The following is a 22,474-nucleotide window of genomic DNA, read 5'->3' as shown; positions in this document are numbered from 1 at the left end:
TACAACAATATCCATACAGTGGTAGGATGAAATGTTTTCTCTAATAATATTCACTTTTTGAAATAAACAACTCTTTCTAAGTTTTCATGATTCAGAAGTAGAAACTGATTATTCTTATAATTTGATTACCTATTTATCTGATCAAGTGTACTTTAGCAGATCTATAAATAGATTTTAAGTTTCTCCAAGAGCTAAAAGCTCATATAATGTTTACTAAAGAAAATAATGTATCAGTGAAAATGAGGTAGTGGGAAGAAGATGTGGGTTAGTTACTGTTGTTTTAGAAAATAAGAACTCAGTGGATTTCTTTAAAACCAAATATTTCTTCTTGAACAGCAAGGCAGGTACTAGTAGAGAAAAATAAGGCCATTGGGATGTGGTTTCACTCCTTCACCCATATCAGCTACCAAGCACTGTAGCTTTAGGCACCTTCCTCAGTACACTGGAGCACTGTCAAAGTCACAGAGGTGTCAATGGCTTGTGCTCGAGATGTAATATTCTAGTGAACTTTGTCCACTAGAACTTTCTGCAATAAGGAAATATTCTGTACCTATGCTATCTAATACAGCAGCCACTAATCACATGTGGGCCTTGGTGTGTCTAGTGCAAATGAGGTTAAGAATTTTAAATTTTATTTCATTTAAACTAATTTAAATCGCACTAGCCACATGGAGTTACTGTACTCAACAGTGACATTCTAGAAGAATTTTTAGTAAAGCAGTACTTTCTGGTTTCATGACTGATTTTATTTCTTTATCTGGGACTCCTAAGTATTCCCTGAGTTGACTGATTCCTCCACTATACTGTATTTGGAATCAGGACTCCTTTCTTTTCATTATTATTAGGTTAGCTCATCATACCTGAGGAAAGGCTGAGTTAAGCTTTGTAAGAATGCTCCTTAGAAGTCACCCTAAGAAAAGAAGGAGAAACTGCATCCCAGTAGAATGTAGCAGTACCCCAAAGCGAAAATGCCTGAAAATATAGCAACAATGATGATAGCACTAGTATTCAGGAATGCGTGGAAACCATCTCTTGGGAACTCTAGCCATACTGAAGAGTACTTCATAGCTGCCTTGCATCTTTTGTGGGCAGAAGAGAACTGCTAAGTCATTTAAACTTGGGTTGCAACTGCTATCTTGTCTCCACTGGTACCCAGTGTCTGATGAAGCTTGGGAAGACTCAGATATTACATTTTGAATAAGAGAGCTGACTGGTTTCCATCAATACATTATAGCAGTTTTATCACCTGTCTGATAAAATTTACAAATGATAATTCAGATGATATCCAAATTAATTTTAGAAAGTTAACTAAAATCCTAAGAGCCAAGTATCAATATATAGTTTTTTTAAGTTAAAGGGAAGAATAGCCACAAAATGGACACTAGATGGACAAAACTGAATGGCTTGTATGAATCGTATAAAATTCAGTTTATATGAATTTCCTAAAGAGAGTAACCAGATAAATGTGAAATTACAATGGTGAGTTGCTTTGTTTTTACCTTATTGAAAACTGCCAACCAAATATTTTATATCAAGATAAATGGGCTTCAAGGATATGTTTCCTTTTGTAAAAGTAACCTTTTGTTGAAAACATTTAAAAAGTAGAGATAACTCTTGGGAGGTTATTTGATTCCTAAAGATAAAAAATAAAATAAAAATCAAATTACAATATGACTTTCACTAAATATTTATTTTAATGTCTTCAAATATTATAAGCTCATTTAAATGAAAACAATGCTATTTGTAAAAAAGTGATATCTTAAAGCAACTATTAATAGACAATCTGAATAGGCCTATATCTATAAAATAAATCAGTAATTAATAACCTAACAAAACAGAAAGCACCAAGCCCAGAGGAATTCACTGATGAATTCTACCAAACATTTAAAAAAGAAATTATACAGTTCTTTCAGAAGATAATTACACCAAACTCTTTCAGAAGACAAAATCAAGGGAATTCTTCCTCATTCATTCTGTGAAACCAGCATTATCTTGATATCAAAACTAGATGAATACATTATATACAAAAAAAAAGCACAGACCAATATCTCTGATGAACATAACAGTAAAAATTCTCAAAAAAGTATTAGCAAATTAAAGCCAATGATGTGTAAAAAGAATTATATACCACAACCAAGTGGTATTAGCTCAAGTTTGTAAAGTTATTTCAATATTCAAAAATTAGTTAATGTGATCCAACGTATCAACAGGTTAAAGAAGAAAAATCACATGATCATATCAATAGGTGCAGGAAAAACATTTAACAAAAACCAACATCAATTCATGATATAAACTAGGAACAGAGGGAAACTTACTCAACTTGAAAAGAAACATCTACAAAAAAACCTATACCTCACATCACACTATCTGGTGAGAAACTAGATGCTTTCCCACTAAGATCAGGAACAAGTAAATGATGTCCTCCTTTACCATTCCTTTTCAACACTGTACTGAAGTCCTAGATTATACAATAAGACAAAAAAGGAAATAAAATGTATACAGATTGGAAAAGAAGAAACAAAACTGTCTTTATTTGCAGATGACATGAGCATCTTTGTAGAAAATAAGTCTAAAAAAAATGACCAAAAAACTTCTGAATTAATTAACAATTATAGCAAGGTCACAGGATAAAAGGTTAATAAAGAAAAGTCAGTTGTTTTCCTATATATCAGCAATGAACAAGTAGAATTTGAAATTAAAAAAAAAAAACAGTACTAATTACAATAGCACTCCCCAAAATGAAATACTTAAGAAATGACTTAACAAAATACATACAAGATCTATATGAGGAAAACTACAAAACTCTGTTGAATGAATTCAAAGAAGAACTAAATAGATGGAGAGATAGTCTATGCTCAGGGATAGGAAGACTTAATATTGTCAAGATATCATATAAATTCAAGGCAATCCCAATCAAAATATCAGCAAGTTATTTTGTGGCTATTGAAAACTGATTCTAAAGCTTACTATATAGAGACACAAAAAACCCAGAACAGCCAGCAAAATATTAAGGGACAAGAACAAAGTTGGAGGACTGATACTACCTCACTGTAAAACTACAATATTCCAGTGTGCCTATGGTGGCACATTTTTGTGTCTTTGTCTTTGTGTCTTTGCCAAAGACAAACAGATCAGTGGAACAGTATAGAGACCCCAGAAATAAATATAGAGAGTATAGAGACAGTATAGAGACCCCAGAAATAAATATAGAGAGTATAGAGACAGTATAGAGACCCCAGCCTACATAAATATGTAGGCTTTTGACAAAGAGCAAAGAGCAATGGAGAAAGGATAGTCTCAACAAATGGTGCTGAAACAATGGGACATTCACGTGCAAAAAACATGAATCTAGACACAGAACTTACATCCCTCATAAAAATTAACTCAAATGGTTCACAGACCTAAATGTAAAATTATACAACTCCTATAAGATAACATAAGAGAATATTTAGATGGCCTTGGGTTTGGTGAAATGTAATACCAAGGCATGATTCATGAAAGAAATACAGTAACTGATAAACTGAACTTCAATAAAATTAGAAATTTCTACTCTCTGAAAGACACTGTCAAAAGAATGAAAGACAAGCCACAGACTGGGAGAAAATGCTTGCAAAGAACACATTTGTAAAGGATTAATATCCAAAATATAAAAAGAATGCTAAAAACTCAGCCATAGGAAAATAACATGACTAAGAAATGGTCCAAAGACCTTAGCAGACACCTCACTACAGAAGATATACAGATGGCATGTAAGCATATGAAAAGATACTCCATATCATATGTCATCAGGGAAATGCATATTAAAACAATAGTGAAACACTGCATACACATAAGAATGACCAAAATCCAGAACACTGAAAACACCAAATGCTGGTAAGGATATGGAATAATATGAACTCTTCCTCATTTATGGTGGGATTAAAAACTAATAGAGCCATTTCAGAAGACATCTAGGTAATTTCTTAAAAAATTAAACTTACTCTTGCCATATGATCCAGCAATCACACTCCTTGGGATATTTCCAGAGAAGCTGAAAAATTATGTCTGCACAAAAACCTGCACACAGCTTCATTCACAACTGCCAAAACCTGGCAACAACCAAGATGTTCTTCAGTAGGTGAATGAACTAAGGTATATACAGACAATGGAATACCAGCTGAATCACCAGGGAAGCCCAAGAATACTGGAGGGAGTAGCCTATCCCTTCTCTTCCCGACCCAAGAATTGAACTGGGGTCTCCTGCATTGCAGGCAGATTCTTTACAAGCTGAACTACCACGGAAGCCCAGGGTATACACAGACAATGGGATATTATTTAGCACTAAAAAAAAAAAAAAAAAAACCAAGCTGTTATCGAACTATGTAAAAGGATGAAGGAAACTTAAATGATTATTATTAATATTAAGTGAAAGAAGCCCAACTGAAAAGGCTACATACTGTATGATCTCAATTATGTGACATTCTGGAAAAGGCAAAACTATAGGGACAGCAGAAGGATTATGGGTTGCCAGGGACAGGGGATGGAGAGATAAAGATGCAAAACACAGAGGATTTTTAGGGCAGTGAAACTATTCTGTTATGACACTGTAATTGTGGGTACATGACATTATAAAATTGTCCAAACCTACAGAAATATAGACCACCAAGAATGGACCCTAAATTAAACTATGGACTCTGGATGATAGTGATACCTCAAAATAGATTGATTGTAATGAATGTACCACTTTGGTGGGGAATACTGATAATGGAGGAGGCTGCATAAGTTGGGGTAGGGAATATAGGAAATCTCTGTACCTCTGCTCACTAATGCTATGAATCTAAAACTTTTACCTCTAAAAAAATAAAGTCTATTAAAAAAAAAAACACCTTTTGAGAGGTCTGGAATTGTTTAGTCTACAAATTGAACAGAAGGAAACTATCACTTTAGGGCTAGAAGCTGACTCTGTCAATGACATAAGATGAGTAAGGCTGTCTCTTATGAGTCAGTATTTTCAATGAGGGGGAAAAAAATGACAGGACCACTTTCTTTAGCACTACCAGTTACTGCATAAAAAGTGGTTTCTAGTCCAGTTGGAGGCCTTTCTAGATTTTAATTCTCTTCTTCTATTAATTTGCTGAGTTATTTCTTTCTTTTGAATATCAAGTCTTGACATAGTTCTATCTCCAAGAATATGCATGGTCAAAACTGAGAATAAGTGAAAAGATCTGAGCTTTAATTTGTAATAGGGGTTTGGAAAAACTGTGTTCATTTGAAATATGTATCTTGATATTTGATTTAGAGTCTTAAAAAGAAATGCTTCCCCAGATTTCTAGTCTGTATTTTCACACTACTTTTTAATGTGTTCTTTTCATGTGTTTCCTACTCAGTCAGTTCAGTCACTCAGTCGTGTCCGACTCTTTGCAACCCCATGGACTGCAGCACACCAGGCTTCCCTGTCCATCAACAACTTCTGGAGCTTGATCAAACTCATGTCCATCGAGTTGGTGATGCCATACAACCATCTCATCCTCTGCTGTCCCCTTCTCCTCCTGTCTTCAATCTTTCCAAGCATCAGGTTCTTTTCAAATGAGTCAGTTCTTCACATCAGGTGGCCAAAGTATTGGAGTTTCAGCTTCAGCATCAGTCCTTTCAACAAATATTCAGGACTGATTTCCTTTGGGATGGACTGGTTTGATCTCCTTGCAGTCCAAGGGACTCTCAAGAGTCTTCTCCAACACCACAGTTCAAAAGCATCAATTCTTCGGTGCTCAGCTTTCTTTATAGTCCAACTCTCACATCCATACATGACTACTGAAAAAACCATAGCTTTGGCTAGATGAACCTTTGTCAGCAAAGTAATGGCTCTGCTTTTTAATATGCTGTCTAGGTTGATCATAGCTTTTCTTCCAAGGAGCAAGCTTCTTTTAATTTCCTATTACTTAACTGCTAACCTGGATTCTTAGATTTATATATGATTCAGATTGTACATATAAAAAATAATTATTATGTTATGCACTGTGTCACCTTATAGTTTAAAGTGCACCTTCACATACTCTCACAACAATACTATAAGGCAAACAATAATAGTCACTTTTTACTGAGCACCAACTATTTGCCAAACAGATAAAAAATTTCCAGTCTTAAAAACAACTTCACCAAGTTTCATATCCTTCTCATTCCCTAAACATGAAATTAAGATGCAGAAAAGCTTTAAGAGGAATTAATACAGCTAATTCACTATTGAGCACATTTTCACACTCCCAGGGATTTCGGAAGGTAGGTATCCCAGATGTTTGAACTCTCAAGGCAGCTCTGTGGTAATTAAGGTAGAGGTAAGGTGTTCAGCTCTAAGTCCTAATTCTAACTTTACTTTTAGGTTCTGAAGACAGCCTCAATCATGTTGGTAACAAACATATTATCAAAAATTATCTGATTAAAGAAATAGAAAATCCTATGCCTAATAATTGGCTCACTCAGCCCCAAAGTGAATGAACATCATAACATAAATGAAGAATTAGACAGACACATGTCAATGGAGAGAGCTATGTCAATACTAAAATGACCTAGATGATTTAGAAAGAGAGCCAGTCAAAACAGTTCAGAACTATTGTTAATTTTGTTAAAAATGATGACTGTAAGGTACTTTGTATATTTAGATGGTCCTTCTCCACTACAGATCCACTGCAAGTATTTATGGGTAAAATTATAAGATGTATGGGATTTACTTAAAAAAAAAAAAAAAGGAGGGGAGGATATGGAAGCAACCTAAATGTCCATTGACAGAAAAATGGATAAAGAAGACATGGTACCAATGGAATATTACTCAGCCATAAAAAGGAACAAAATAATGCCACTGGCGGTGACATGGATGGACTCAGAGATTGTCATAGTGAGTGAAGTGAGTCAGACAGAGAAAGTCAAATATTGCATGATATCACTTCCATGTGGAATCGAAAGAAATGGTACAAATGAACCTATTTACACAGATAGCACAGAAGTTGAGTCACAGATGTGGAAGACAATCTTCTGGTTATGGTGGGGGAAGAGGATAAATTACGAGACCGAGACTCACATATACACACTACTGTATATAAAACAGATAATTAGTCAGAACCTACTGTATGGCACAGAGAACTCAATACTCTGTAATGACCCACATGGGAACAGAATCTAAAAAAGAGTGTATAGATATGTATGTATAACTGACTCACTTAGCAGAAACTAACACAACATTGTAAATCAACCATACTCCAATAAAAATTAATTTAAAAAGGAGGGGGAAAGATGGATTACCTGATTGACAAGATGTTAGTAACTACGGAAACTGAGAGTTCACTGGGGGCATACATGGGGGATCACTGCATTATTCTTTCTACTTTTGTGCGTGTTTGAAATTTTCCACAATAAAAAGTTTTAAAATATTTGGGGAAAAAAGACATATGGTTTACCATGATTTAGGTAGTTTATGATATAATAGTTATTGAAGAGAAATAAAACTCAAAAGAGTGTTGTAGGAGGTAGAAACACACAATGCATTGTTTGATCAATACAATTAATCAGAAAGAAGAAAGTAATTATAAGTGTTGGGTCACAACTCAGAAGAAAAGAAAAAGTTTGAAAGATAAACTGGTTCTCTAGAAACATGCTTAAATAATCCCTGAACCTCACTTTCACTCAACAATGGCAAGAAAAGAGGACTTGAACAGGACTCAATCTGTTCTTCAGAGAGTTAAAGTGATTCATTAGGTAGTAGTCAGCCTAAGTGGAAATTTTCCTTGAGACAACTCTCTTTTTGTCCTTTCTGATGCTATTTTTACTAGAATAACCTTCCCCAAGCAGTTTTATTTATCTTGTAGATTTCCCCTATTGCAGTGTGGAATGAAGTCTTCCTGGCTAGAAATGCAGAAAAGGGCTTTAGAATACATAACTAAGCTGAGTTTTGGTCCAAATATGACATTTATTTGACTTACGATCCTGACTAAATAATTTTTAACTTTTCTGATGTTTTTCTCTTATTTGTAACATGGAGATAATCACTAATTCAGAGAGTTTTTTTGAAATGTGCTACATAACATGATATGTTGACTGATTCAACCTTTCACAGATATTGGGTCAAAAGTTTAAAAAAAACCATATCATAAGCAAACATATAGCTGATTCATTTTGCCATACAGCAGAAGCTAACACAACATTATAAAGCAACTATCTGTTGTTGTTTGGTTGCTAAGTCATGTCCGACTCAGTAACCCCATGGGCTGTAGCATGCCAGGCTCATCTATCCCACTACCTCCTGGAGTTTGCTCAAATTCATGTCTTTTGAGTTGGTGATGCAACTATACCCCAATAAAATTTTTTTTAAAACAAAGTCTACTTTTTTAAAGGGGGAAAAAAAGGGGATATATCAGAATTTTGTCCAAGTTAAAACAATCATAGTTGAGGTCTCAGATTTTGGCATGCCAGTGAGCACCCAATGTTCTACTCCACCAGGGGGCCATTCTGGTCTCCTCTCCCTTCTGTCTGTACTGAAATATAGTTTTCACAGCTCTATCCTCTTCCTCTGAGGACAGACACCTCCATTTACATTTAAATATATTGCCAAGAATATAAGAGGTTGGGAGATGTGTTAAGGAAACCACATATTCTATTATAAAGGATGTTTAAATCTGATCTTTCTGGAAGCATCTTCCCTTCTAGAATATATATACACAATGTATTTCAGACAATAGTTATGTAAATCAGGCACCTTATGGACTGTATATAAATTAAAGTATAATTAGTATCTTAAGAATTTGATAAGTAAATATCAAATCATGCCCTTTTAAGGCATGATTTACCTTGAATTAACTTAGCTGCAGAACTTGTGAAACAAATCACCTCCATTCCTAGTTTATCGCTCACCACAGCTATGAAACATTACTGGGCAATCACTGCAAGTTTCTTCTCTGGAGAAACTGACCTCTGAGACAAGCCTCCAGGTACTGACAGTTAGAAGACTCCTGACAATGAAGCTTACCAATTACAGAGCCTCCAGATAACTTCAGAGTGACTCACTCTCAAATATGAACAGACAGCCAAGGTTCACCAGACACCTGGAGGAAAATTTTCATCTAATAACAAAGAGAAACAAACAGCAGCAGCAAAGTGACCCACAGGAACCAGACACAATGTAGGACCCATAACAAAACTCAAAAGAAAAAAGCCTTAAGTAAAATATTCTCAGAGAAATAAGAAACTGCACTTCTTTTTTTATTTTATTTTTTTTAATCTTTACAACTCATTTAATGGCGACTGGTAATCATCAAACTAGCAATGGTTATCTTCAAAAATCATCACACTAGCTGTGCTACCATTTCTCAAGGTTATCAGATACCTAGAGTCACAGACAATTCCCACACAAGATACGTCATATAAATCAGACTTGGTTTATCACCAGCATTTATAAAACCAGACCGAGGCAAAGAACTAGGTCTGGGGACACATGCATGGTCTTAACATAGCGAATGTTTAGCCTGCCCTAATTATTACAAAATCAGAACAGCAAGAATATTTGCAGGAGACTGCACTTCTAAAGCCAGAATAAAAATAAGGAATCATCAGAAAACAAGATAGAACTTTAGGAACTAAAGCAACCAAAATTTTATAATTAAAGAGAAGGGAACATTTGGGGGAAATCTTCCAGGAAGCAGAATAAAGAGGCAAAGAAACAGAGAACAGAAGAGAAAAGTAAATTATAAGATCAATCCAAGATGTACAAACTTGGGCTAATAGGAATTCTGGGGAGAGGGAACACAAGAGGAAAAGGCAGAAAGGAAATCCTCAATGAGAAAACACCTGATTTTTAAAACAAGCACCTGTGTCATCTTGATAAAAATTTGAATTAATTACAAATTATATAGACGATCACATAATTCAGAGTTTAGGTGTTCACCTGCCTGAAGTAGGCATATGAACATTTATTATATATTATGTTGTTCTCTGGTTCTTTATTTAAACAGATAACGCTGTCTTCTCATCTGAAGTGCAAACTCTTCAAGGCCAGGAATAATATTTGCCACTCAAGTAGGCACATATTCTATTTCTGATAAATACTTGTTAAACTCATTTGCTTAGAAGATGACTTGAGTTTCCATTAAGCTCTGAGACTCCTTAAAAGGGTTCAGTCTTTCAGTCTTGGTACAAAAGGTAAAGGTCATTCTTAGCTAAAACAGTTACTTAAAACCCCAGGAACAATGGTGAGAAATCAGCTGTTGCATCAAGTCTGAAATGAAGTCATTTTATTAAACAATGATGAACTTAAAGCTAATCAAATGACCTGGGTTTAAATATTCTTAAAACTTCTGATCCAGTCCATCTTCTTTTTTAGAAAACTTGATCTGAGCCTCTACCCAGACACAGCTCTACGGCACCAGTTAGTGGAATATGTAGGCTATGAATCAGACTCCAGTGTGGAAACGAATCCTTGAGTCACGATCATAATATTCCATTGGCATCCACCCCAGGGACAAGGTATTCATTTAAGAGTGCCACTCTTTCAAGCAGAGGATGAAGCACCAAGAAGCTCCCACTCAGCATTACAGTCATCCCTCAGATATCCCAGTTTGGTTATCTGTTTGTGCGAGGTTGTCTGGTCACCCTCAGATTCTGGTCACCTACCAGATTCTACAGTCATCTCTACCCCATTACAAATGGTCCCTTGGCTTCGGTCATTAATTTAATGAATACTTAATGAGTGTTTATTTTGAGCTATGCACTGTTCTAGGTACTAAGGATCTAGCAGTCTCTGATTTAGGGAATAATATTCTAGTAAATGAGAGCCCAGAAAAGATTACTCATTTGCTAACCCCTTCCCTAGATTCAATCAATTCTAGAAAATTTACATTTGCCTGCCTATCTCCCCACCTTCAACTTTTTTCTTGCTATGCTCCATTTTTCTCATTGCTTACTTGAAATGTTTAATGTCTTTTATTCTCCCTAATGGAGAAGGAAATGGCAATCCACTCCAGTATTCTTGCTTGTGAAACCCCATGGACAGAGGAGCCTGGCAGGCTACAGTCCATGGAGTTGCAGTCAGACATGACTTAGTGACTAAACACACACACACCCAGGCTTCCTGAATTTAGGCCTTGAAGACCATAAAAACTCAGCTACCAATAAGATGTCTTCACTTGCTCCAATGGAAGATCAGTTCCTAAGATTTTCATATATCAACTTATGCTTAAGAAGGAATATATACTTTTAAGTAGCATCACAAAGTTACACATAAAGAATTTTTTTCATTTTCTCCTTACAGATCTATCAAAAGGATAACTCATCGTAAGCACTGATTATAGATGGCATTTCATTTCATTACATAAGCCAATGTAAGATTCAAACATTCTCAGTAGTATCCTAAACTGAGCTCTTGAATGGCTTTTGGTCCACACAGTCTCTTCTGTATTACATGGTCTCAACCAATAACTAGTGTAAATGTCCAAGTGGATTTAAAATGCCCTGCAAATTAGCTTAGCCCTGACCATGGTATACATAGAGTTCTTCTTTATGCAACAGTGGAAGACAGACTCGGACTATGAACTGTATTATTATTCTCTCTATTTTTTTTAATGGTCTTAAGTCTTGCTTCTCAAAGTGTGTTTAAGGAATTTTAACAGCATTGGTACGACCTGGGAAGCATGTTAGAAATACAGAACCTTCAGGCCCCACCCAGACCTACTATACCATAATCTGCCTTTTAACAAGATTTCTAGGAGATGTACACACACATGAAAATTTGAAAATCAGTAGTCCAAATGATGACTTAATGAACTATTCTCTAATTGCATTCCTTAAAGCATTAGAAGGCAGCTTACCAACAAATATTTGAGAGAAAAGAGAAAAAAGGAAGCAGTCCTAGATATATTATTTTAGCAATATCATAAAATGCTATACTCAGCTTTGGTAAGAAGGACAAAAGATAAAAATTCAGTTAAGAATGTTTCTGTATTTAATGAACAACTGCATTTAAAGACACTGCCCCTTGTACCACCAATATCTTTGATATAAACTTCTTTCTGCTTGGTAATATTTTTTTGTATTATAGTAAATCATAAAATGTTTTACAGTGTTACAGTTTTATCTTAGATGTAATACATCTAAATCAAGAGAAAGCATGATCCTCTCCCCACTCCCAGATATTCCAGAACCTCACTAGAAACATCATGGGATCTCTTGGTCAAGGTGTTCTTCATTATGACCCATCCATGAATTGAGTTACGAGGTACACAAACATGCTAGTTTCTTGCCCTTCCAAGTTCTCAGAGCTGCTCTAGTTACATTTTACAGGTTTTTTAAGTTTCAATGAAAGTAAAATTACTTTCCAACAATTGCTGCTATGTTGAGAGCTTCCCCCCAATATCTCACTGAACAAGCACAGATGGGTTCACCTCTTGTTTTGAAAGGCTTTCTTGTATCTCTCAGTGTTGGATCTTTACCTGAGCATAGCCTTCCAGTCTCACATTTGACCAACAAAGAATAGCCAACCACACACTTGAGCAAGATTTCAGGTATTTTGTGGATATGCTGACAAGATCATTGGATGCCCTTCTCAGAACTCACTTGTTCCTGCTAACCATCTTCCTGACCTCAACACATTGGCAGGCCACCCCCAGGGACTCTGCCAAGACCCTTCTGCCCACAAAGGCTCTGATCCTAGCTTCTTCTCGCCTGTCCTGTTCCCTCTAAGGGGAGAGAGGATCTAGAAGGCCTCGCAACAGGGAGCTGCAGTGGGCTCCATATTCTGGAAGAAGCAGGTGACAGCAAGACAGAGGTGCCTCTTCTCCAAGTAGTTTCTAGGAAGCAGCCTTAAACCCTGACTTGTTTTCTACCTAGAAGTTCTATTTTTGTTTTGTCTTATTTTTGGTGTAGGGAGGGGCAGGAGAAAATTTGAATAATGCTGTTCACCAAGAGCTATGCCTACTCATAGGCCATCTCACATTTTCACTCCTAATTTTTTCCCTTCATTTCATAACTGCTGACTCTCCACTTCAGTTTTCTCTGCCTGTGCTCACTTACTCTATTGTTCTAAGGTGAAACAACAGGGAGCTACAGAACTTTTTTTCTCCTAGAGAACAGGCTGCAATATTCTTGTAACAGACAATCTGTCTTATGCAATTATATCTGCCTAACACTGTGTCTTCTATATTGTAGCCATTAAATATAAACCTTGCCTACACTAACTCATGACTATTTTTGTGACACTGAGCAAACAAGCTATGCCTGTTTTTGCTTCCTTACCTGTTTCATTCTTTTTTCATCCAGGCTTTCACACTATTCTCCTGAGCCTGCTCTTAGTCAAGTTAGAAGACCTCCTACTTTCAATGGATACATAAATTCCATGGCGTTGTATGCTGCCCACCTTGAACTTTCCACTCTCTTGGCTTTCAGGCCTCTAAGCTCTCTGGGCCTCTCTGCCCTTCTGGTGACTCTTAGTCTCCTTTTTATCTCCTCCTCCACTGTTTCTCCCAAGTCAGTAGTCCCCAGAACTCTGATATATCACTCCTCCCATCTCACTTGCATGCTTTTTCCAGTCCATCCTTACCGAAGTCTGACTAGACGCTTAACTCAAGCTACATTTCCAGCTCTCACTCCTCTCCTGAGCCTGAGCCCATATCTCCAACTACCCTACTGGACAGCGGTACAACCAGGGCAACCTCTCAGGACAAAAACTTAATGATTCATGGTTTCTTCTTTGCCCTCCCAATCTGGCCCCTTCTCCTGAATTCCCCATCTTAGTCCATGACGTCACTATTCACCTGGCTGGCCAAGTTAAGAAAAGTTTAATTCACTTATAATCCATGGTGTCGTAAAAAAAATCATCATCTACAAACACAAAAGTAAGCACACTACACTCTCAACAACAACTTCCGTCGCCTAACTGTTGTCTGTCGGCAGGAGACATGCTGCTTTCCTTAAGCATGAGGTGCTCCACGCCATGGAACTCCCACCCACTTCTAGTGTTATCATCTCCTACCACGACCCTGGACTCTGCTTACTCCAGTCACACTCAACTACTCACAGCGTGGCTCTGTCACATCTCCAGCCTTGTATGTGTGGCTGCTTCTGCCTAGGGCAACACGTCCCAACATCAGTCAGGTTTGCCCCTGGGGAACATTTGGCCATGTCCGGAGGCATTTTTTGATTGTGACAAGTGAGGGAGATGATGCCACTGGCATTAAGTAAATGGACACCAGGGATGCTGCTTACATCCTACAAGATACAGGACAGCCCTCCACAACAAAAAAGTGCTGAGATTGAGAATCCCTGACCTAAATATCCTCCTTGATTCTTTGCCTGGGGAACTCCAACTCACCCATTAAGATTCAGCTCAAATGTCACCTCCCCTGTGAAGCCTTTGACTACCAACTTGGTCCTCTCCTTCAGACAAACATTGTTGCATCTTTCTCACTTTCTCATATACAGCTCTATTTCAGCACATCACATTTGAGTCTGAGATTTTTCTTGTCTACCAATATGTCTCTAAGAAGAATAGGAGTCCCCCCAGGAAGACACTGTGCTTTATTATCTTTTATTCCCAGAGCTTGAGTCCGTGACTGGCAAACAGGAAGCACTCACACAAGTGCTAGATGAATGAATTAAAGAATCATCTCCAGAGAAATACAAAATATTTCTGAAGAAAACAATTTAGCTCCCTGAACCACCCTGAAATTAGTATTTTAGTTCTTCAGTTCTAAGAAATGCACATGTACAAGCACATACTTCTTACCAAGTTTCTAAAACTGGTCATTAACATTGTTGCATCACAGTTTTAGAGTCAATATTTATAAACTATATTGATTTTTATAGGAAAGATTAAGTGTTCAAAATAAATTTAACCAAATGTCTCTAAATATTCTGCTAAAGTTAATAAAATGAGGACAGAAAATAATGGAACACTGAAAATAGTGTACATTTAAAACAGTTATTTTGGGAAGAACAACTAAATATATTATTGAAACGTACAATCTTGAGATTAGTTTTAAAGGCTTTGAAATAATTGAGGCAGTTTTTTAAAGTTCTACCATACTGGGCTTAAGCAATTTACCTGAGATTAAATAACAGAAAATAAACATAAACCTTTACAATAAAAAGAAAAATGTAAAGCCAAACTTTCTGATAAAAATATGCATATACAGGAAGAATGGAAGACATTAACGAGCTAGGGCAAATGCTAAAGTATTTAAAATAACAGGGCAATGAAATTTCTGAGCATCCTAACAACACAGGAAATTTTAAAAACATAGGGGAAAGTGAAACAATAACAGAGTAAACTAACTATTACACAGATTTTAGAAATCTAATGATAATTTTTTTAACTGAATAAAAACCATCTCACCTACCTAATCTCTCTCTTGATCAAGCTGATAATACACACAATGTTAAAATATCAAATAAATGCCTTATTCCAGATTATAAAGCCTTTACAAAAGTAATATTGCCTCTCAAAAAGTACATACAATAAATACATGTCAGTTAGTGGTACATTCTTTGAAGGCAAATAAGTGAAATAAACATGATCATGCAGATTACAAAGTCTCTTCTTCATTCTAAATTGTAAACAACACACAGAACCCAGTTGTAGATACAAATAAAAGTTCTCACTAGATTTAAATAATTAGCCATTAATGAGCTGTTGATTACAGAGTTATAAACTGGATACTATTCTGCTAGAGACTGGACACTAAACACAGAGGAAAAGAATCTGTAGACCTCTTCATGTTTTAGAAACCAGGGTCCCTGACCAAAGCAGTGATTTAATTTCACGGCTGCTGGGTACAGATAGCTGACATTACTAAATGCTACTCTAATATCAACTTGTTAAATGTGAATCCAGACTCAGCATATCAGAATACTAACCCAGACTAACTGGAGTCATGGGAAATATTTTGGGAGCTGTTTATTTATAAGTGAGTTACAATATACCACTATAATTAGATTAATATATAATTATTGATAAACACAGGATTATTTCTAAAACCCCATTATTGTTGTTACTGCTATGTTTAGAAAAAACAACATTACTATTTCCCTCTTAAAACAAGCCCTTAATTTACCACTAATCAATTAGATCAATTTAGATCTAGCATGTGTTGTTTAATGGTCCTATGTTGTTTACAATTCTTATATAAAAAGTTGTTTAATAAACATTAAGAGGAGGAACAACTTAAAGCTTTCCAGCAAACAACACACTTCAACTATTTTATAATTGAATAATCTAGCAAAAAATAGAATCTGCAGAAAGCTAGGCATTCGGCTGTCACAAAATATGTTTAAGTTAGCTTACCCAGTTTTAAAGAAAAACCAGTGAAAGTATATCTTTTAGCCACATAAAAGACAGTCAAATTTAATTTAAAAACATTAAAAAGACCATTTTTTCAAAAGTATCAAAAGCAACAAACTATAATATTACCACAAAATCAAGTCTTTAAAGAATATTGCTATAAATATTTCTAGGTCAATTATTTGTTTCAGGTTAATTATTTCATTAAACATAAAATACACTTACAAGGTACATGTAATTCAATTAGCAAACTACTAATGTGTTTTTTCACAGTATCAGTTAATTGCTTTTTTTAGGAGACAAAATAATTGAATGGATTATAATCTCCTAACAGTTAATGTTTTAAAAGTTTTGCAAACAGAATTAATAATTCTAAAACATACATCAGAATATGAAATGTGATTTTTATTCATCCTCAGTAAAGTAATTGCTTATGCTAACATCTGGGCATTGGTAATAAGAATTATATTCATCAGATTTCAAAAGAGAGCAAACAAACTAGCAAATATTTAATACTTTATTTGCCCAGAAATTTAAAAAAAACTTTAATTTTGAGAGTAAGTGTTATATAAACACAGATAAGCAGATAAGTTTCTTTGCCTCAAACTATTATGTACTGTCATCTAGAATTGGTTTAGTCAGAAATACTTTTTTTTTAATTTCCTAAAATCTGGCAAGATCTTCCAAACACAGAAATTTTTAAAATCTATTCAACTTCAAAACACTTAAACTACTTTGGAAAGGCCAAATTATACTAAAAAACTGTTTTGGTTAAGATTCACCGGAGTTAAATTACTACTCTAATAAAGCAAAATTACCCAAATAACAAATTAATAAGGTAAGTAGGAAATGCCTAGCAATTGAAACCAAATTTGAAAATATAAAATTTAGAGTTCAATATTGTCAAAAGAATGAGTTACATTTTAGAAGGCACTCTTAACTGGTAGCTAAAGAAAAACAGGGTGGAACAAAATTCCTGTGGTTGAGGGTATATACAAATGCAAATACCATTTATTTTTCCTCTGCTTTAAACATTCAGTATAATAGTTTTTATCAATGATCAAATAAATATATGTATTTCAAAGAAATATTTTCTCTATGTTCACTTATAAGAAAAGTTTCACATTTAAGTCGACTTTTTACTGTTTAATATTGTAAGTGGCTTTCTATATTTTACTTTTTTTCATAATGCTTAAAGAGGGGAGAATACTAAATGAGCATTTTTGAAAATAAGAATGAAATACAGAGTTAGACTTTAAAACACCATGCCACTCAAGGGGAAAATATACTAAAAGTATTATAAAATAAATTATTATTTAAAGCCTGTTCTTATGCTACACAATGTTTTATGGCTTAAATCACTTTGGAAAGGTTTTTTTTTTTTAATGCATATTTTGTATGCTGATAAAATAGCAAATACAGTGAAAAACTATTAGGCACTTTTCAGAGTCACAAATATCAAGTTCATGACTACAAAGTACTTGCTAGCTAAGGACCAAGAAAATATATAAAGCAGCCAAGTTATAATAAATTTTACCAAATACTTCACAGAACTATCCTAGTATAAATTAACATTATCCAAAACCAAAGGAAACTTACCTTACAAGAATGCTTTAAAGAATTAGGTAGTTCATTTGTGAAATCTCGGTTGCTGTCTCTTGTTAAATTATCAACTTTACCTTCATTTCCAGATGCAAACTTTATGAGTAATTGAGATGGTCCCCCCTTAGAACAATTGTGCTTAAGGCTAGATAAACAGGAAGCGTTTGGATAAGTTCCCCCCAATGAAATACTTCTCTGTAAAAGAGCATGGTTTTTGTTTATCTGTAAATTTGGTCTTTCCAACTGTCCATTGATATTTATTTGATAATCTACATTTTGGGAGGATGGTAAACATGCAGATGTCCTATGCATAAGCTTAATAAACTCTGGATCAGAATTAAGCTCAGTTTCTGACATCTCTGGTTTACAATCACCATTTGCTGCTTCACAGTCTAATGCAGTTGCTTTCTGCTGGGTAAAATGCAGTGAAACACAAGAATATCCTTCAGATGGCTTTTCACAGACAGTCTGATTTGGACTATTATTTGCAATAATGATTTTCTTCTGTAATGAGCCCTTCCTGTGAAGAGGTCGTACGTCTCTTACTTCTCCGGGAGTACAGACTGTCTTGGATAACCGAAGTCCATTGACAGCTGTTGAAAGAAATCCCTTAGCACTAGTGCCATCTTCATTGTGGGCAATTTCACTAGGAGAAATAATAAACTGGTGTGAGGTCTGATAGGATCCTTTGCTTAGAAGAGTACCTGTACTTGTTGGAGAAGTTGGTGGGGTATTTGAAGGACTCCTAGGAAAAATGACTAAGGATGAACAACGTTTTAGTGGAATTTTCGAGTTCCTGCTCACTGGCAATTTCATAATCTCTAGTCCATGATCCAAGTCATCCTGGACAAAGGGAACTGTACTTGCACTTCTTGAAAAAATTTCACATGGAGCAGTATTCCTGTTTGGCACACTTCTATTGGAGGCGCTGTCAGAAGATAAATTCCCACCAAAAAAGGTATCATCAGTTGGTGGAAAAGTATAACCACTGCTGTCACTGAGGATACTGTTGGTGCATGAACCTCCACTGGTGATACTTGTGCAGGACCCATAATCACTACCATTGCTGCTGCAAGACCCATTCTCACTGGCTGAAAAGTTACTAAGGCTACCTCTGCAAAGGGCAGGACTGCTTAAGAGGTCACCACCACCCATGGCATTCAGTTCACTATCAACCACAGCACTGCCATCCTTTAAGACACAAGTAAACGAAGCATCATCACCATCAGCTAAGACACTGCCAGGCTGAAGACATCCACTGTACCTTGTTGGTTGTAATGATATCTGCAGACAGCTGCTCTTTTTATGAACATTTTCAGGTGAAGGAAAAGATGATCTTTCCCGAGACTTAAGGTTTTCCTTTATTAACGGAGCTAGTGCAGTCTGTTTGGGAGTCAGCTTCATTTGAACCACGTTTGCCGTTGAAATCCGGGTTGGTCTCGTGAAGCACATGTGAATGCTGCTATCCAAATCATCTCCGGAGGTTTCTGACAAAGGATAAGTATTGCTTCTTCTGGCTGCAAAGTGCAATCGTAAGCTCTGTGCCATTTGTTCTCATTTCCAAACATGTTAAGGGCTGAGAGTCATAACAAAGATCTCTGTCGGTAGACAGGCTAGAAGCAGCTGCACTGCAGCAAAAGAAAAAATCATTTGTGGTGCCTGAAAGAGCTCAGAAGTAGTAGTCTTCATCCTAAGTAAAACCTTAAAGACCAGATAGCATAGAAAGAAAAAGACGGCCCATTCCCGAGACTGACGTTTCCAAAATGTCTTGAATCGCTTGTAGTCAAAATGCCTTCACTTACAAAGCACTTGATTTCCAGCGACCTTTAAGCTGAGCTCAGCTGCAGCACACTGCCTCAAACACTGCCAACCTTGTTTCAATTATACCTTCTCCAATTTGCATGAATGAGTAACACAAGAACAACAATCTTCTAGCATTTCAAGTTGAAACAGTATTTTTTTCACTCCAGCTCTACTAAATGAACATTTAACTCTGTGAATCACGGTGCCTATACTTTCTCCAGCAGAGTTTGACCACTAATATTTTTACCCATAGGGATAGAATTACAGGAAGTTGGTAGGAATGAAACTCCATGTAATTGAGTATCAAATCAAGGATTGCATTTCCAAATAGTGGCCATACTAGGAATCCAGTCAACTTAGTAAATGTAGAAAGGAATATAGACTGTTAATATTTTTAAAAGGAGAAAGTTCAAATGTTTGTATATATTTGGAAATACCAAAACTCTGGGGGTGAATTAAAAGTTTAGCATTAAACCAAACAGATAAATATTTTAGTTTCCAAAACACTACGTACTTATAAAAAGTGAAAGCTGAAGGATCGAAATACAAAATTAGCCTAGTAATTCTATTGCAAAAATTGAGCATACGTCTGAGAAAAAAACGTTTGTGAGAAGCTGTCACCAAGCATTTTCTCCTGTAATTTTAAGGCCTTTCCAGCCAAGCAGTACAGTCTTTAAATGATTCCATTTATATTTTGACTATTAAAACTCTGCCAAGAAATAGCCTAAGCAAACATTCCATTAAAAATATATGCAGATTAGACAGAAAAACTATACCCCAATATAGTTTGAGCACACAAGATATTTTATTCCACTGTCTATGCAATTCATTCACTTAAGAGAGTGTTGTGGTAAGTAAAGAAGTCTAAAAAGGATTTAACACATCAAATAAACAGATCTCAATGCCAACTCTATTCTGAAAAACTCTAAGAGCTCTTTGCTGGCCCCTACTGGTGCATTGAAACAATTCATTTAGTTGTTTGATATCTATAAAGTATAAACCGTATGGCATATTTCTTTATGTAGACAAAATACATACTTGCTTACATTTTTGAGTACTACACTGACCTAAAGATGGAATTACTTACTACTGCTGATAAAGCTCCCACAAGAGAGAACAGTAAACTGTTTGTTCTTTTAGACGTTGTGATTTTGTATATATATATTTTTTTCTGCTTTGTATTTATTTAACCTTTACTTTATTTTCAGTTTACTAGGTAATAAAAGTTTAATATTTTAATTTCTCCCCTAAATGTCATAGACCAAGGTTGGTATTCTATTTGAAAGAAACACATTTATTTTTAAATAATACTCTAGGGTATATTTAAACTTCTTACCTGAATTTTACAGCTGGAACTCCAGTAATAAATATATACTGGCTCATTCATAGGAAAGTAAAAAGTAAAATAGTTCAGTTGTTTACACCACATAGTACTACACCCAAGTTGTACTTTTCTAAGTAAGTTTTTTTTTCCTAAGTAAAAGCAAATATGTAAAACATATACTTGCACTTTGTTTAAAAAAGAAAACTTAGGATAGATCTGTTCTCAATCATAATTTTCTAAACAGTGTTTTTAATCAATTAAGACAGGACAAAACAGAAATATGGAATTTACTAGATTCTATTTCTGACTAGAATGAGATACTACTATGTTTTAGAATATGTACAGTTGTAAACTTAGTAATAAAATTGTTATGCTGTTTCGGTTTGGTATAATCTACATTATGATTTTATAGACTTCAGTACATATTCCCTTATAATCTTTTTTTGTTTATAGAAGGAAGAGTCCTAATCTTTTCACTATGCCTTCAAAACACTTCAGCTTACCTTCTAGAATTAAGTTAGGGATGACTCAATAAATGGATTATTTCTAGTAAGCTAATCAATGAGATCAACCACTCATGCCTGTAGTCTAAAAATTCCAGTTAATAAGCAAATCTCTTTTGGGTGTTAATATAAAATAATTAATCAAATAAGCATTTTCTCTTTCTCTTATAGTAAAGCTACAGTAAGCTTCACTATAAATATCAGCTTCATGTCCCCTAACTACATTTCAAGCTTCCAGGATCGCAACTAGGCATATCTTCTGATCCTCCTGAGACCGCATTGGAATGATGCAAGCACCAAGTAACACCAGAGATGAGGCTGGATGGATGGTGGATGGATCTAGCTACTACTTCCAAAGAAATATCAAAATACTGCAGCTGGACAAGAAGGCACAATGCTTGAAACATTTGCAAAGAGGGCTTCAGCCAAGGAAAAGTAAGAAAATCAAATGCACTTCCTTGTACTCTAGGCTACGTTTCAATTCTAGAAAGGTTAAACAGTGCATACTGGCTCTGGTCTGGGATTGCACAGGATCTGTACCACTAATAGAGCAGTTCTGCGTGCAGCCTGGAGAACCTGGGATAAGATGTAGCCTCCTGGCCAAAGAGATGCCAAGAGAGGAGTATCAACCCTAACCTCAAAGGGAGAAGAGCTGGAGAATGATAGCAGACCTCACCTGGGAGGAATCTATGCAAATCAGATAGCATTTTATATTCTAGAATGAAACAGATCATATTTTAGGATTAGACAGAAGCTCAGAACCCCACATTCTGAGATATTTAGTTTCCAATTATCTACACAGAAAATAAATGTGATTACACACCCCTATGGACAAGCTCAGGATTCTACTAATCACTGACTACAACTCTGAAGCTCAATGTGGCCTGTGACGCTTAATTGCGCATGTTGACTTGGCTAGGTTTTGAGTCAAACACCCATCCAAGTGTTGCT

The 22,474-nt window shown here is 35.6% G+C and overlaps 1 protein-coding gene and 1 non-coding gene across 2 annotated transcripts in view; both read right to left on the bottom strand.

The window, feature by feature from the left end:
* Window positions 1-19,588, bottom strand: part of NEDD4 (NEDD4 E3 ubiquitin protein ligase) — an 84,409-nt gene extending 64,821 nt beyond the window's left edge. The window contains exon 1 of the mRNA XM_020881237.2: window positions 17,891-19,588. Within this exon, the coding sequence (XP_020736896.2) occupies window positions 17,891-19,441 (1,551 nt within the window). The 5' untranslated portion in view covers window positions 19,442-19,588. The remainder of the gene's footprint in view (window positions 1-17,890) is intronic.
* On the bottom strand, window positions 9,401-9,532 carry LOC139035778 (small nucleolar RNA SNORA72). Its single transcript, XR_011488491.1, has one exon. It is a non-coding gene; the product is annotated as a small nucleolar RNA SNORA72 (small nucleolar RNA).
* Window positions 19,589-22,474: the final 2,886 nt, after the last annotated feature.

This window comes from Odocoileus virginianus, chromosome 6, assembly GCF_023699985.2.
Source record: "Odocoileus virginianus isolate 20LAN1187 ecotype Illinois chromosome 6, Ovbor_1.2, whole genome shotgun sequence".
NCBI classification, from domain to species: Eukaryota; Metazoa; Chordata; class Mammalia; order Artiodactyla; family Cervidae; genus Odocoileus; species Odocoileus virginianus.
This window is presented reverse-complemented; position numbering and strand designations above follow the sequence as displayed.